The sequence below is a fragment of the Thalassophryne amazonica genome, chromosome 20, assembly GCF_902500255.1.
Source record: "Thalassophryne amazonica chromosome 20, fThaAma1.1, whole genome shotgun sequence".
Taxonomy (NCBI): Eukaryota; Metazoa; Chordata; class Actinopteri; order Batrachoidiformes; family Batrachoididae; genus Thalassophryne; species Thalassophryne amazonica.
The window spans coordinates 24,280,803-24,296,836 of record NC_047122.1 but is presented as its reverse complement, the minus strand read 5'-3'; the positions used below and the strand labels follow the sequence as shown (position 1 = coordinate 24,296,836).

At 42.8% G+C, this 16,034-nt stretch overlaps 1 protein-coding gene and 1 long non-coding RNA gene across 3 annotated transcripts in view; one reads left to right on the top strand and one right to left on the bottom strand.

Annotated features, from left to right (window-relative positions):
- Positions 1-3,047: 3,047 nt before the first annotated feature.
- LOC117501346 lies at positions 3,048-4,064 on the bottom strand. Its single transcript, XR_004558020.1, has 3 exons — positions 3,976-4,064; positions 3,822-3,895; positions 3,048-3,237 (listed from the first exon to the last, which is right to left on the bottom strand). It is a non-coding gene; the product is annotated as an uncharacterized LOC117501346 (long non-coding RNA).
- A 1,590-nt stretch (positions 4,065-5,654) lies between these two features.
- Positions 5,655-16,034, top strand: part of LOC117501814 (fibrillin-2-like) — a 68,302-nt gene continuing 57,922 nt past the window's right edge. For both annotated transcript variants that reach the window (XM_034160773.1, XM_034160772.1), the window contains exons 1-3: positions 5,655-5,919; positions 6,093-6,144; positions 9,465-9,665. In XM_034160773.1, coding sequence (XP_034016664.1) covers positions 5,800-5,919; positions 6,093-6,144; positions 9,465-9,665 — 373 coding nt within the window. In that variant the 5' untranslated portion in view covers positions 5,655-5,799. The remainder of the gene's footprint in view (positions 5,920-6,092; positions 6,145-9,464; positions 9,666-16,034) is intronic.

The window sequence follows — 16,034 nt, the reverse complement described above, 5'->3', positions numbered from 1 at the left end:
TTTCTCATGGTCTGAGTGGCTTCCGTCTCGCCACTCTAACATACAGGCCTGATTGGTGGATTGCTGCAGAGATGGTTGTCCTTCTGGAAGTTTCTCCTCTCCCCACAGAGGAATGCTGGAACTCTGACAGAGTGACTATCGGGTTCTTGGTCACCTCCCTGACTAAGGCCCTTCTCTCCCGATCAGTAAGTTTAGACGGGTGGCCAGCTCTAGGAAGATGCTTGGTGGATCTGAACTTCATCCATTTACAGATGATGGAGGCCACTGTGCTCATTGGGACCTTCAAAGCAGCAGAAATGTTTCTGTACCCTTCCCCAGATTGGTGACTCAAGACAATGCTGCCTCAGAGGTCTACAGACTTGATTTGTGCTCTGACATGCACTCTCAACTGTGGCACCTTATATGTAGACAGCTGAGTGTCTTTCCAAATCATGTCCAGTCAAGTGAATTTATCCCAGGTGGACTCCAATTATTCTGTATAAACAATAAGGATGATCAGTGGAAACAGGATGCACCTGAGCTCAATTTTGAGCTTCATGTCAAAGGCTGTGAATACAGGAAAAAATTAATTACATCCACATTGGAATAAGGCTGTAACATAACAAAATATGGAAAAAGTGAAGTGCTTGAATACTTTCCAGATGCACCAGTGTAAACATAATTTCTCCACTGTGAGATCAATAAAGTATATCTCAGATGTACTGTATATCAAAAAGATTATTGGTACCAAAACAACTGTGTGTACCAAAACAGATCTGTCATCAATCCTTTTTGTTGGCTCATCATCCCCATCGTTGGTTGGCAGTTTTTCAGTTTGTGTTGATGGACCGCTGTGTTAAAGGTGGATGATGTCACGGTTCCATCTGATGCCTCAAACTCCATCAGTTCTTCAGTTGAGGTTTGGTTGGACCTTTTGATTAATTCCGACATCATTCAATGATGACATAAAGTCCATTTGGTCTGAAGTTTCTTATCCTTTTCTGTAACAGATGTGGTGCCAGGAACCTATTTGAGATGGTTCCTCAAGAGGAACTAGACTTGTGGAGATCCAAGCTTGTGCTCCAGAAACTTTGAATTGTTTTTCTTCCTGCTCTTAAATACAATAAGGAACCAGTCCTTTAGGTTGGCCTTTGAATCCAAACAAAGGTTCCTCTGTGAACCCTGAACTGCACCCATGAGTCATTCTAAAACTTTTGAAAGTAATCAATCAATTAACCTTCTGAACTTTCTGACTGTGTGTTTGTGTTGGTGACACTAAATACTGCACGAAGAAAAAACAAAAACAAAAAAAAAACACAACTTGTCCAGCTGGGTTTTTTATGTCCTGATTGTTCCTGTTGATCAAAGCCTCTGCGTGACTAGTGGTCACTACAAAGATGACAAACAGGCTGCAGGTGCTAAACAGCTTCACAAACAGTTGACCTTTGAGCCAAAGATTTTATTTGCTCCAGTTTTTCATTGGTAATTACACTCAACAAAAATATAAACGCAACACTTTTGGTTTTGCTCCCATTTTGTATGAGATGAACTCAAAGATCTAAAACTTTTTCCACATACACAATATCACCATTTCCCTCAAATATTGTTCACAAACCAGTCTAAATCTGTGATAGTGAGCACTTCTCCTTTGCTGAGATAATCCACCCCACCTCACAGGTGTACCGTATCAAGATGCTGATTAGACACCATGATTAGTGCACAGGTGTGCCTTAGACTGCCCACAATAAAAGGCCACTCTGAAAGGTGCAGTTTTATCACACAGCACAATGCCACAGATGTTGCAAGATTTGAGGGAGCGTGCAATTGACATGTTGACAGCAGGAATGTCAACCAGAGCTGTTGCTCGTATATTGAATGTTCATTTCTCTACCATAAGCCATCTCCAAAGGCGTTTCAGAGAATTTGGCAGTACATCCAACCAGCCTCACAACTGCAGACCACGTGTAACCACACCAGCCCAGGACCTCCACATCCAGCATGTTCACCTCCAAGATCGTCTGAGACCAGCCACTCGGACAGCTGCTGAAACAATCGGTTTGCATAACCAAAGAATTTCTGCACAAACTGTCAGAAACCGTCTCAGGGAAGCTCATCTGCATGCTCGTCGTCCTCATCGGGGTCTTGACCTGACTCCAGTTCGTCGTCGTAACCGACTTGAGTGGGCAAATGCTCACATTCGCTGGCGTTTGGCACGTTGGAGAGGTGTTCTCTTCACGGATGAATCCCAGTTCACACTGTTCAGGGCAAATGGCAGACAGCGTGTGTGGCGTCGTGTGGGTGAGCGGTTTCTGATGTCAATGTTGTGGATCGAGTGGCCCATGGTGGCGGTGGGGTTATGGTATGGGCAGGCGTCTGTTATGGACGACGAACACAGGTGCATTTTATTGATGGCATTTTGAATGCAGAGATACCGTGATGAGATCCTGAGGCCCATTGTTGTGCCATACATCCAAGAACATCACCTCATGTTGCAGCAGGATAATGCACGACCCCATGTTGCAAGGATCTGTACACAATTCTCGGAAGCTGAAAATGTCCCAGTTCTTGCATGGCCGGCATACTCACCGGACATGTCACCCATTGAGCATGTTTGGGATGCTCTGGACCGGCGTATACGACAGCGTGTACCAGTTCCTGCCAATATCCAGCAACTTTGCACAGCCACTGAAGAGGAGTGGACCAACATTCCACAGGCCACAATTGACAACCTGATCAACTCTATGCGAAGGAGATGTGTTTGTAACCCTTCTAGTATTTCTTGACCTTTGTGTCATGTATTTGGAAATGGAAGTATATTTATCTCCACTGTATCAGCAGAGAAAAGAGGAAATGGCCTGATCAGAAGATTATAGATTTGAAAGAGCCTAGGGGTGTATCAACATAAGACATTACACTTTGTTTTAACTGGAAAACTATGTATACAAAATTTAATGTCAATGAACTCAATTGAACTAACAATGACAGTACAAAATTAAATGAGAGCGCTCTTTGCAAAAAAAAAATAAAATAAAATAAAATATATCCAAATAAAATAAAATATACTCCGGTATAGTCCTTTAGTCTTTTCTTGCTTCTTTAGGTTCACTCAGTCTTCAGTGTGTTTATAACCAGTCGGGCTACAATCTACCAGTTCATTTGACTCTTGGGCTGGGGCTCGCCATCCAGTACTGGGAATCTTGATCTGTTCGTCCTCTGCACGTCTGCGATTCGGACTTTGATCCCAACATAAAACCTGACCTATGGATAAGGTCAGAATAAAGTAGCTTAAAATATGTACTATAGAACTACAATACCCACAACTACTGTACACATTCATTTTTCAAAATAAAATATGTTGTACCACATTATGAATTCCTAAGGTTCACGATTACATCATTACCACATCAATATACCAAATAACATAGTTGGAATGTGATAATACAGTAATTATACTAATTCCATTGTTTGGAGTGCATAGTACACATCAAAAAAAATAACACACCTTTAAAGTACATTTGGAATACTTGTTGGCGTCTTGATCTAATCATTTGTACCAAAAGATTAGAAAGGAGGCAGTGAATTGCAATTGTAGTTTTCCAATTACTATTCCCAGGGCTTAAGAACTACGTTAACAGCTTAGCTTATCTGATAGACTGTCGCTTCAAAATTACAGAAATATACAACCGTTCACTACAAAACACAAGACCTTACATTGTACCTTTTAATTGCGGTGCTGATTTAATTAATCAACACACAGCTAATCATTTTGGCCTAATAAAATGGAAAAAGCTAGCAAAAATTAGCATGCTACGTTAGCACAATTCATTTTGTATGGGACTCACCGATACAGGGCACAATGTGCTAACAAGGCTACGGGGTTTCCTGAGGCTTCCGCGGGCACTCGGCACTTCAGTATCTTAGAAATTTAACAAAGGCTTTGTCACAAATATGCAACGTATGATACTTCAGGCAGTTATAGCAATTGTTTGCGCTTACCCAGCAACAATTGTATCCATAAAAAAAAACAATTTCCACGCGGTAGCTCCTATAACACACGAGCAGGGGGGTTCTCTGGTCAGCGTCTGATGAAAGACTGAGCAAGGCGCAGCGTTGTGCAATGCCCCGCGGTTCCACCGTTGACCTTATTGGTTAATATCACACCAGGCTTACTGCTATTGGTTGCTCAGTGTGTCAATCAAAACAACATTTTAACTTAAGCTTGCAACTTCTTAACTCTTCTTTTTTCTCTCTTTTAGTATGTTTATGTCAACATACTTATGAACTTATATCTCTCTGTTATTTTATCACTATTTATGCTCCGGTAAAAAAAATCTTTTTTTTTTCATTTTATTTATCTCATTTTTAACACTGGGTTACATGTTGCACTGCATGAGGCAAATGGTGGTCACACCAGATACTGACTGGTATCCCCCCCCAATAAAACAAAACTGCACCTTTCAGAGTGGCCTTTTATTGTGGGCAGTCTAAGGCACACCTGTGCACTAATCATGGTGTCTAATCAGCATCTTGATATGGCACACCTGTGAGGTGGGATGGATTATCTCAGCAAAGGAGAAGTGCTCACTATCACAGATTTAGACTGGTTTGTGAACAATATTTGAGGGAAATGGTGATATTGTGTATGTGGAAAAAGTTTTAGATCTTTGAGTTCATCTCATACAAAATGGGAGCAAAACCAAAAGCATTGCATTTATATTTTTGTTGAGTGTAGTAAAGCACTCAGAGAGAGCATTCCTTCGCCAAAGCCAAACGAGACGATGCTCCAGATTCGATTCACACAAACATTCATTTGGACTCATGGACACGCTCGGTTTCGGTGAACTTGCTCTTAATTTAATGAGCTCATGGATTTATTTTGTCCTTTTTTTTATTACTGAGAAGTTGAAGTTTCTAAATGAACAAATGTCAGTTATTGCACACTTATTGTAATGTCTTACCGCCGTGCTCAGAGCACAAATCGACGTCATACTGTCTGAATTCAACCCTGGTCACTTTGTGATGTCATAAGGAAAGAACATGTGATGATGTGAAAAGAAAATATTTTTTTTAATACACGGAAGTTGAAGTTTCTAAATGAACAAATTTCAGTTATTGCACCCTTATTGTAATGTCTTACCACTGTGCTCAGACCACAAATCAGCCTAATACTGTCAGAATTCAGCCCTGTCACTTTGTGATGTCATAAGGGAACAACGTCTGATGATGTGAAAAGAAAATCTTTTTTGCGTTACATTAAAGAAATCAATGAATCATGAAATCTTTGAAGCAGATTTGGATTGCCAGCAGAATTTCTTCAACTTGTCGGTGACTTCCTCTTGTTTTAGTGTTCACACGATGATCACATGACCTCTGCATGCAGACGGTCCCTGGAGGTCCAGTCACAAAATGCGCCACAAGCGGCACCAAATGGTACAAATGAAAAACAGTCAGAACTTTAGGGTCCATCTGCTGACAGCCTGTGACCCAAAATGACTCCTTTTTTTTTTTTTAAACCATTTTTCATTGTGGTTTATGATTTGGCACACCGCGCCGGCTGCCCGTAAACGCCTAATGGACCGGTTATTGCAAACTGTGACCCCTGCAGGGTCTGCTGAACTAACAAGAAATTTGTTTCTGTTTCAGGAATAAAAAATTCTGTGATGCAAAGGACAAGAAGAAGATGAATAAAATCACTATGTGACTTTAAAAAAAAAAACAACCAAACTGCTTAGTCTATTGAAAAAAATAAAAAATACAAAAATCTACCACCCAGAGTCCACAATCTTCCCTGGTTTCCAGACCCTGGTCCTGAACACAGTCATGGTGTCCTTCCTCACGGTGCTCCTCCTGACTGTTATGACTCTCCTGACCCTGTCAGCATCCCAGGAGGTACAGGGCAGAGGTCAAAGGTCTCCAACAGACACCAAGGACTCAGTCAAGGTGATTGCTTAATTTGCTGATTGAGGTCAAAGGCTCAATGACGATGGTTGGTTTTGTGTATAACAAGTTTTTATGGCAGTTTGCAATTTATTACTGGACAAATTTTTAAAAATCAGGTTAAAAAGCGACACATTCGGTTGAAAGTCAGCTGATATTTTCTGTCATTGCTGCAGGTGGTGATTTCTGAAAGCTGGATTGGTCAGAGTCAGTCATCACACACACAAGGTAAAGATGTTTGGAACACAACAACTCCACTCATTTCAATCGCCACAAAATCATAATAACAATAATAACTAGTGTGTTACCTGTGGGGATCCATGGGTGGTAATAAATTAAGCAAAGCTTGTATAATGAGTTGTAATGGTGTGTGAGTCCAGAATGTTTTTAGAAACTTAGACTTCAACAACTTTTTTTCCTGTTAATTCTGTAATTTTTGTTCTAATGTTAATGTACTGTCTTAATGTATTTATAAATTGTTTAGGTTGTTTTTATCATATACACATTATTATTATTGTTACATTTTATTTTTACTTCTATTTTGTCATTTGATTTTTAAATGGACCACAATGGAAAAAAGTGTTTTCACTTTCTTGTGTCATCCATGTATTTTTAATGTATTTAGAATTATATTATGTACTTACATTGAACTTACTACAACCCCAGTTCCAGTGAAGTTGGAACATTGTGTAAAATGTAAATAAAAACAGAATACAATGATTTGCAAATCCTCTTAAACATATATTCAATTGAATACACCACAAAGACAAGATATTTAATGTTCAAACTGATAAACTATTGTTTTTGTGTAAATATTTGCTCATTTTGAAATGGATGCCTGCAACACGTTTCAAAAAAGCTGGGACAGTGGTATGTTTACCACTGTGTTACATCACCTTTCCTTCTAACAACACTCAATAAGCATTTGGGAACTGAGGACACTAATTGTTGAAGCTTTGTAGGTGGAATTCTTTCCCATTCTTACTTGATGTACGATTTCAGTTGTTCAACAGTTTGGGTTCTGCGTCATTGTATTTTGCGCTTCATAATGCGCCACACATTTTCAATGGGCGACAAGTCTGGACTGCAGACAGGCCAGTCTAGCACCTGCACTCTACTATGAAGCCACACTGTTGTAACACGTGCAGAATGTTGCTTGGCATTGTCTTGCTGAAATAAGCAGTGACGTCCCTGAAAAAGACGTTGCTTGGATGGCAGCATGTGTTGCTCCTAAACCTGGATGTACCTTTCAGCATTGATGGTGCCGTCACAGATGTGTAAGTTGCCCATGCCGTGGGCACTAACACACCCCCATACCATCACAGATGCTGGCTTTTGAACTTTGTGCTGGTAACAATCTGGATGGTCTTTTTCCTCTTTTGTCTGGAGAACATGACAAGATTTTCAAAAACAATTTGAAATGTGGACTCATGAGACCACAGCACACTTTTCCACTTTGTGTCTGTCCATTTCAAATGAGCTCGAGCCCAGAGAAGGTGTCGGCGTTTCTGGATGTTGTTGATGTATGGCTTTCACTTTGCATGGTAGAGTTTTAACTTGTAGATGTAGCAATGAACTGTGTTAACTGACAATGGTTTTCTGAAGTGTTCCTGAGCCCATGCGGTAAGATCCTTTACACAATGATGTCTGTTTTTAATGCAGTGCCGCCTGAGGGATTGAAGGTCACGGGCATTCAATGGTGGTTTTCGGCCATGCCACTTACGTGTAGAAAGTTCTCCAGATTCTCTGAATCTGAATCTGAATCTGGACTGTAGATGATGGAATCCTTAAATTCCTTGCAATTGAACATTGAGAAACATTGTTCTTAAACTGTTGGACTATTTTTTTCACGGAGTTGTTCACAAAGTGGTGATCCTCGCCCCATCTTTGCTTGTGAACGGTTGAGCCTTTTGGAGATGCTCCTTTTATACCCAATCATGACACTCACCTGTTTCCAATTAACCTGTTCATCTGTGGAATGTTCCAAACAGGTGTTCTTTCATCAGCTTTCTCAGTCTTTTGTTGCCCCTGTCCCAGCTTTTTTGAAATGTGTTGCAGGCATCCATTTCAAAATGAGCAAATATTTGTACAAAAACAAATTTTATCAGTTTGAACATTAAATATCTTGTGTTTGTGGTGTATTCAATTGAATATAGGTTGAAGAGGATTTGCAAATCATTGTATTATGTTTTTATTTACATTTCACACAACGTCCCAACTTCATTGGAATTGGGGTTGTAAAATCATGCATACACGTTTTTAATATATAGTTGATTTACGGCCCCCTGCTGGAATGGTGTGTGAGTGGAGAGTGTACAGAATACAGTTAGCAACGTCCATTGTTCAGTGTTGTTAGCTAATGTCCGTAGCTTCTCCAAAAATATTAGTCCTATCAAAGTGACATTTTGGCAGCATTCATTCTTGATCCAAAATACATAAGCATACCAAACGGCAAATGTCAGCTGTCCACAGTTTCTCTGTGATTGAAGTTACACACACCCGCGCGCGGAGAGCTTTTTGTCTTTTCTGCACTCTGCCACAAGCAGGTGCTTCTAATTTTAGACATGCACAAACAGAGACATAGCGGAAGTCATCAAATGTACTACACTTTTCAGTCATGGTAAAGACAACATGAGATTTAACTACTAAACCAACTGAACTACAAAAACACAATAAATCAATAACTAACAACAGTGTTAAATTAACAAGAACCACAATAACAATATTTAAATCCCCAAATCCCTGAACTCCCATGGTGCATTGCAGCACAACGTCCATTGTTTATTGGTTAGTTAAAATTGGTAATTTTTCCAAAAATATTAGTCCTATAAACTTTCCGTTTTCACAGCGTTCATCCTTGACCCAAAATTCACAAGCATACCAAACAGCAAATGTCAACTCTCCCCGGTTTCGGTGTGATCAAAGTCAGACACGCACGCATGCACAGAGAGGCCACTTGGCTATTATAATATAGATAATCTGAGCTGTCTGTTTTTTTTCTTTTGTTTTTTTTTTTTTTAGCAGCACAAAGAAATGAAAAGTTTTGTTATCCATAAATCGATCAATCCATTTTCTATACCCGTTTACTCCAGTTAAGGGTCACGGGGGTCCATTAATTCCCAGCAGTCATAGGGCATGAGGCAGGGTACACCCTGGACAGGACGCCAGTTTGTCACAGGGCCTTAACCGTTAATAATAGTTTTTGATTCATTGGCTACAAAAAAAATCTGAGTTCGGTATTAGCCGTCACTTTAATTATAATTTCATGTAGGTAAACCCCCACTATCTCAAAAAGCAAAGAAACAAACAAAAAAAACACCCTGATTTTTAGAAACTTAGTGACCAATTGAAAAACAGAGTTTTTGCTTTAACACTGGTTAGTTGGACTTTTTCATGTTTTGGCTGCTACGTTCAGTTTCTGTTTCATATTTTTACATTTTTTTGGACTTTGATTTTCTATTTATTGTCAGAAACCTTCAGTAATTCCATTGCACATACCTGTAACAATAAGAAGAGTTTTTGAATCTCAGTTGCTCCATGTTTCACAGGTAAAGAACTGGACCTAGTTCCTGGTTCTCCTCTGGTTCTGACCCATCGGATCAAACTGGTTCCATCAGGGGGGTGTGGCTGCGAGGTGGAGGTTGTCACTCTGAGGGAGCGTGTGCAGGAGCTGGAGAGGGAGGTGTCGGTCCTCAGGGAGAAATGCGGAAGAGCAGAACGAGACTGCTGCGCCCCCAAAGAGAGCAAAGGTAATGTGACTCCTCAAAGTCAAGTCTGAGGACCTTCTCAGACCAGAACTATGACTTCCAAATTCAAGTTTTATTCTAAAAAAAAACTCTGCCTGTTTGATGTTTGTGTGCATCTGTGTTAGTTTTGGCCTGATGGTGGTGTCAGAGGACACACTGTAGTAACCCTTTATAATCAGGGTACACTAACCAACGTTAGTTAATGCAGTAACATGCATCAATTAACTGCTAATAAAGAGTTAACTAGTGTGTTTTGTAATTATTTATTAATCCTTATTAGCTGATGCAGAAAGGCGCATTTGAGCTGGGCCAGGGGAGAGTTACTGCCAAGTAGAGAAGTTAAATTATCTCTGGGTCTTGTTCATGAGTGGGGGTAAGATGGAGCGTGAGATCGGTAGATGGATTGGGGCAGCTCCTGATGTCCTGTGGATGGTCTACCTGACCATCGTGGTCAAGAAGGAGTTGAGCCAGAAGGTGAAACTCTTGATTTACCAGTCGATTTGCGCTTCTATCCTCACTATGGTCATGAACTTTGGGTAATGACTGAAAGAACAAGGTCACGGACACAAGTGACGGAAATGAGATTCCTATCTGGTATCTGGACTTGCACTTGGATACAGAGTGAGAAGCTCAAATATCCCAGAAGGACTCTGATTAAAGCTGGAGCTGAGGTGATTCTGGCATCTAGTAAGGGTGCCCCCTGGTGGTCTGCCTAGGGAGGTCTTCCAAGCATGTACAACTGTGAGGAGACCCCAGGGAAGACCCAGGACACAATCTCCCAGCTGGCTTGGGAACACCTCAGGATCGAGTTGCTTGGTTTCCTGCCACCGTGACCCAGATCCGGATAAACGGCAGAAAATGAATGAATGAAAAGGTTTCATATTTATGTAAAGCACCATTATTTATAGTTTTATATTTTGAATAAATTAATATCCTGATAAAAAAGGTTTGGTTTTAGTTGTTGTAGTTGGGGGTCCAGGCGGGACCGACCCGTTACAGGCGATGGACTCAAATGCTGAGAGCAAGGACAAGAACGGGTTGTCAACAAAAAGAGATTTATTTACAATAATGAATAACTGAGGAATTAAAGTGCTGAGCTGGAGATGGTGCCTACAGAGCCGAGACAGGGCCCGCTTGTAGCGGTGGAAATCCGGGAGCTGCAGTTCACACAGAGCCAGGCTTGGAAGTTAGAGAGTGAGTTGGAATCCTGGATGTTGACGGTAGGCTTAATACAGGAATAGCTCACAGTTCAGGAATTGTTCACAGAGGTCAGAGGTCAGCAACAGCACCTTGTGAAGCAGTTCAGTTAAGCTGGATTTGGCTTCAGCATCGACTTGGAAGTTCTTAGTAATTCTGCATAACAGTTCATACAGTTCTTGGTAATGCACAGTCACAAACAGGAGCAGGGTGAGAGGTGGAATCTCACAAACTCAGTCGGCAGGAACTTACCTGAACGGAGCAGAGCAGCACACTCTGAGTCTGAACGCTGATGAGCTGCATCAGAGCAGCGAGTTCCAAAGTGATGTAGTGCTGGTAGTGGCGTGGAAACCAGGAGCAGTGCAGCGTGGAAGGCATCTGGAAATGCCAAAACGTCAAAGAGCTCTGTTACAGAAAATAGAGGAGCCAGGTTACCTTGAGATGAGCTGCAGGAAGCTCAGATGTCAAAGCGCATGGAAGCGACAGCATAGACAAGATCATGGATCAAAGTCGTGGATCAATGTTAATGTAGATCCTGGCAGGTAACAAGGTCAAGATAGATTCTGGCAAAGACTCATTGTTCAAAGCCAGGGTTTAAGTAACCTGCTCCTGATCAGGAGCTCATGAGCGTCAGGTGTGAGGAGATGATGAGTAGCAGGTTTTCCTCGGCTCTGCAGCGTGCCACCTGGAGGAAAAACAGAGAAACAACACACGAGAGGAGATAAAGGGAGTGGAGAGAGGCAGACAAAAGGCCGACCACGACATTAGTTTTAGATTAAAAAGCTGTTTTACTTTAATTGTGTCTTAAAGGAGTGTGACTTGATTTATCTGATGTCATAAAGCAGTGATAAAAATATAAATCTCAGCACTGTGGTTTTCTGTTTTTGTCGCCGTAAACAAACAAGGATGTTTCTGGCAGAGCTGCCACAGCTCGCTGCCCAGAATGATCTCAGTCTTCTCCTCCACCCTATCCTCATCATCATCACACGCACGTGCACAGACACACGGGGATAATTGGCCGGAACAACGGTGCCTTACAGCCTAATTGCCGGGAATTATAGCTCCACCTCCCACCAAAGTGCAAACTGAAACAAAATTATGAAGGGATTCCTTTGTCTTCAAACTCATCCCAAACATCTTTTCAGAAATCTGCAGAGACGTCTGCAACTGATTCGTTTTCCACCTGTGGGAGGACTCAAAGTTGAACAAATAGCAGTTTGTTGTTCACTGCCGGTGTCTGTGCTATCCCAACAACCGCTGTTTGTTTCCAGAGCCACCGCTACGTGAGGCTGATCTGAAAATCAAAAGGAAATAAATGTGCAGAACTCTTTTATGCACTGCACTTTGGACAGTTTCACTTAGTGGATGTTTGAGCGTGACATTAAATACCATCAACTCCAAGAGTCCTCCAACTTCAACCAAATGTAAAGGCCACATTTCAGCAAGAATTCATTGCTTCATCATTAGCTTTTCTCATCTTGGTTTTCTTTCATCTTTATTCTTCATCACCATCATCCTTTTCTTCTTTGTTATTCTGCATCATCTTTTCCGTTATCTTTCTTTTCTTTATCATCTTCCTCGCTTTCATCTTCCTTTTCCTTCATCTTACATCTTCACTGGAAGGTCAAACACTAAAATCACCAAAACAATTTTCCTGATTGCAATTTGTGCTTTTTTTTTTTTTTTTTGTCCAAATTTGGCATGAATATAGGGAAAGGCCTTGCCCATAAGCCATAACCTGGGATAAGCAACTGACCTTGACCTTCAGGGTTTACCTTAAGGTCAAAGATAAAGTAGGTCAAATTTCACTTATCACTTATCTTCAGCTGCTTATCCGCGATCGGGTTGTGGGGGCAACAGCTCCAGCAGGGGACCCCAGACTTCCCTTTCCCGGGCCACACTGACCACCTCTGACTGTGGATCCCGAGGTGTTCCTAGGTCAGTGTGGAGATATAATCTCTCCACCTAGTCCTGGGTCTTCCCCGGGTCTCCTCCAAGATGGTCGTGTTGGGAACGCTTCCCTGGAGAGGTGCCCAGTGGCCATCCTTACCAGATGCTCGAACCACCTCAGCTGGCTCCTTTCAATGCAAAAGAGCAGCAGCGCTACTTCAAGCTCCCTGCGGATGACCGAGTTTGTCACCCTATCTCTAAGGAAGCCCTCCTAAGGAAGCCCATTTCAGCCACTTGTACCTGCAGTCTAGTTCTTTTTGTCATGACCCAACCCTCATGACCAATGGGTGAGAGTGGGAATGAAGATTGACCAGTAGATCGAGAGCTTCCCCTTTTGGCTCAGCTCCCTTTTTGTCACAAAAGTACGGTAGAGCGAATGCAATACCGCCCCTGCTGCGCCGATTCTCCGGCCAATCTCACACTCTTTTGTCTCCTCACTCATTAACAAGACCCCGAGGTATCTGAACTCCTTCACTTGTGGCAAGACCGCATTCCCTACCAAGAGTAGGCAATCCATCGGTTTCCTGCTGAGAACCATGGCCTCAGATTTAGAGGTGCTGATCCTCATCCCAGGTGCTTCGTACTCAGCTGCGAATCGATCCAGTGTTTTTTGTAGGCCACAGGCCGATGAAGCCAACAGGACCACATTATCTGCAAAAAGCAGTGATGAGACCCCAAGCCCACCAAACCAGAAACCCTCTCCCCTGACTACGCCTTGATATCCTGTCCATGAATATCACAAACAGGATTGGTGACAAGGCACAGCCCTGGCGGAGGCCAACCCCCACCGGAAAAAAATCAGACTTACTGCCGAGTCCCTGAACACAGATCTTGCTTTGTGAGTACAGAGATTGGATGGCTTTGAGAAGGGACCCCTCACTCCATACTCCTGCAACACCTCCCACAGCATCCCGCGGGGTACCCAATCATACGCCTTCTCCAAGTCCACAAAACACATGTAGACTGGATGGGCATACTCCCAGGCCTTCTCCAGGATCCTTATGAGAGTGAAGAGCTGGGCGGTTTTTCCACTACCAGGATGGACTCATATTGTTCCTCTTCAATCAGAGGTTCGACTATCGGCTGAACCCTCCTTTCCAGCACCCTGGAGTAGACTTCACCAGGGAGGCTGAGTACTGTGATGCCCCTGTAATTAGCACACACTCTCTGGTCCCTTTTTTTAAATATGGGGACCACCACCCCAGTTTCCTTAGGCACTGTCTCATCCAAAACAGTCCCTCCACACCCAGAGCCTTCAGCATTTCTGGACGGATCTCATCAAACCCCGGGGCCTTGCCACTATGGAGTTGTTTGACTAACTCAGTGACTTCCACCAGGGACATTGAAATTAGCTTTCGGCTCTGCCCCTACTATAGAGGATGCTTTGGTCTGATGCAGGAGTTCCTCAAAGTGTTCCTTCCAGTGCAGAATAGCTCTGCAGGAGGTGTGAATTGAAGATCTATAGGACAGTGGGCTCCTCCAGATGTTCCCAGTTCAACTGCACTATCGGTTTGGGCTTACCAGGTCTGTCCAAAGTTCTACCCCATCTTCTGATCCATCTTACCACCAGATGGTGATCAGATGACAGCTCTGCCCTTCTCGTCACCTGAATGTCCAGAATATGCAGCATCAGATCAGATGATACAATCACCAAATTGATCATCGACCTTTGGACTAGGGTGCTCTGGGACCATGTACAGTTATGAGCAACCTTATGTTTGAACATGGTGTTCGTTATGGACAATGACTAGCACAGAAGTCCAATAACAAACGACTATTCGGGTGTAGATCGGGGAAGCCGTTCCTCCCAATCACATCTCTCCAGGTGTCTCTGTCATTGCCCACGTGTGCATTGCAGTCCCCTAGCAGAACAATGGAGTCCCCCACCTGAGCCACATACAGGACTTCTCCTCTCATCTATTGGGGTAAACTCCAATGTAGCGGCACTCAGCTGGAGTCTTGGAAATATCCCCACACCCACCTGGTGCCTCACACTCTAGGCAACATCAGAGAAGAATAAGGTCAAACCCCTGTCAAGGAGAGTGGTTCCGGAGTCAAGGCTGTGCATGGAGGCAAGGCCCACCAGATGTAACTGGTAAAGCCCTACCTCCCGTGCAAGCTCCAGCTCCTTCCACCACAGCCAGGTGACATTCTACACCCCCAGAGCTAGCCCCTGCCACCCGGTTTTGGTCTGCCAAGGCCCTTGACTTTCACTGCCCCCCATGGGGCAATGCACTGGACTCTTGCGGACACCTGCGATTGGTGAGCCCACAGGGTGGAGATGGAAGGGCTATATTGCCTTATCAGGCTGTGTCTGACCGGGCTGTGTGGCAAACCCAGCCACCAGGTGCTCGCTGATGGGTTCCCCATCCGGACCTGGCTCCAGACGGGGGCCCTGGGCTTCCTCCAGGCCGGGTCACATTTCCTCTGCCTTGTTTTGTCATGGTGTCTCGTGAACCATTCTTAGTCTGGACCCTTGCCTGAGACCAATTTGCCATGGGAGACCCTACCAGGAGCACAAAGGCTCCAGACAACACAGCTCTCAGGTTCACAGTGGCACACAGACCTCTCCACCACAATAAGGTAATGGTTCCCGGAGAGGGTCAAATTTCATATTATTTGTAAAACATGCTGTGTCATACACCAAATTAAAGGGCTTGATGAGATGATCCAGAATATATCAAAGGGTTTAAATTATGATGTCATTTGGTAATGTGATGATGACAAAACGTGATGATGACAAAACATTTTTTATTTTTTATTTATTTATTTCTTTTTATAAGGGTGTGAAAAAGCATGCAAATCATTATTATCATATATAGCAGTCCTGTGGAGATACCTTTCAGTACACAAAGGGCCATGTTCAAAGGTCAAGGTCACAGGAAGGTCAAACACTGAAATCATCAAAACAACTTTCCTCGTTGCAATTTTTGAAATTGTGCTTCTAAACTGCACAGGATGATAGTAGGTGGTCTGGTACATAAGCCGTTACCTGGGATAAGTGATCGACCTTAACCTTCAGGGGTTACTTTGAGGTCAAAGATGACCTAAATTGGGTAAAATTTCATATTTGAGTAAAACATGTCGTGTTTTACACCAAATTTAATGCTTGATGAGAGGATCCAAAATGTAGCAGAAGTTTTAAGTTACGATGTCATTTGGTGATGGCATGAGTCATGACAATAAAACCTGCAATTTTTTTTTTTTTTAAGGGTGTGAAAAAAC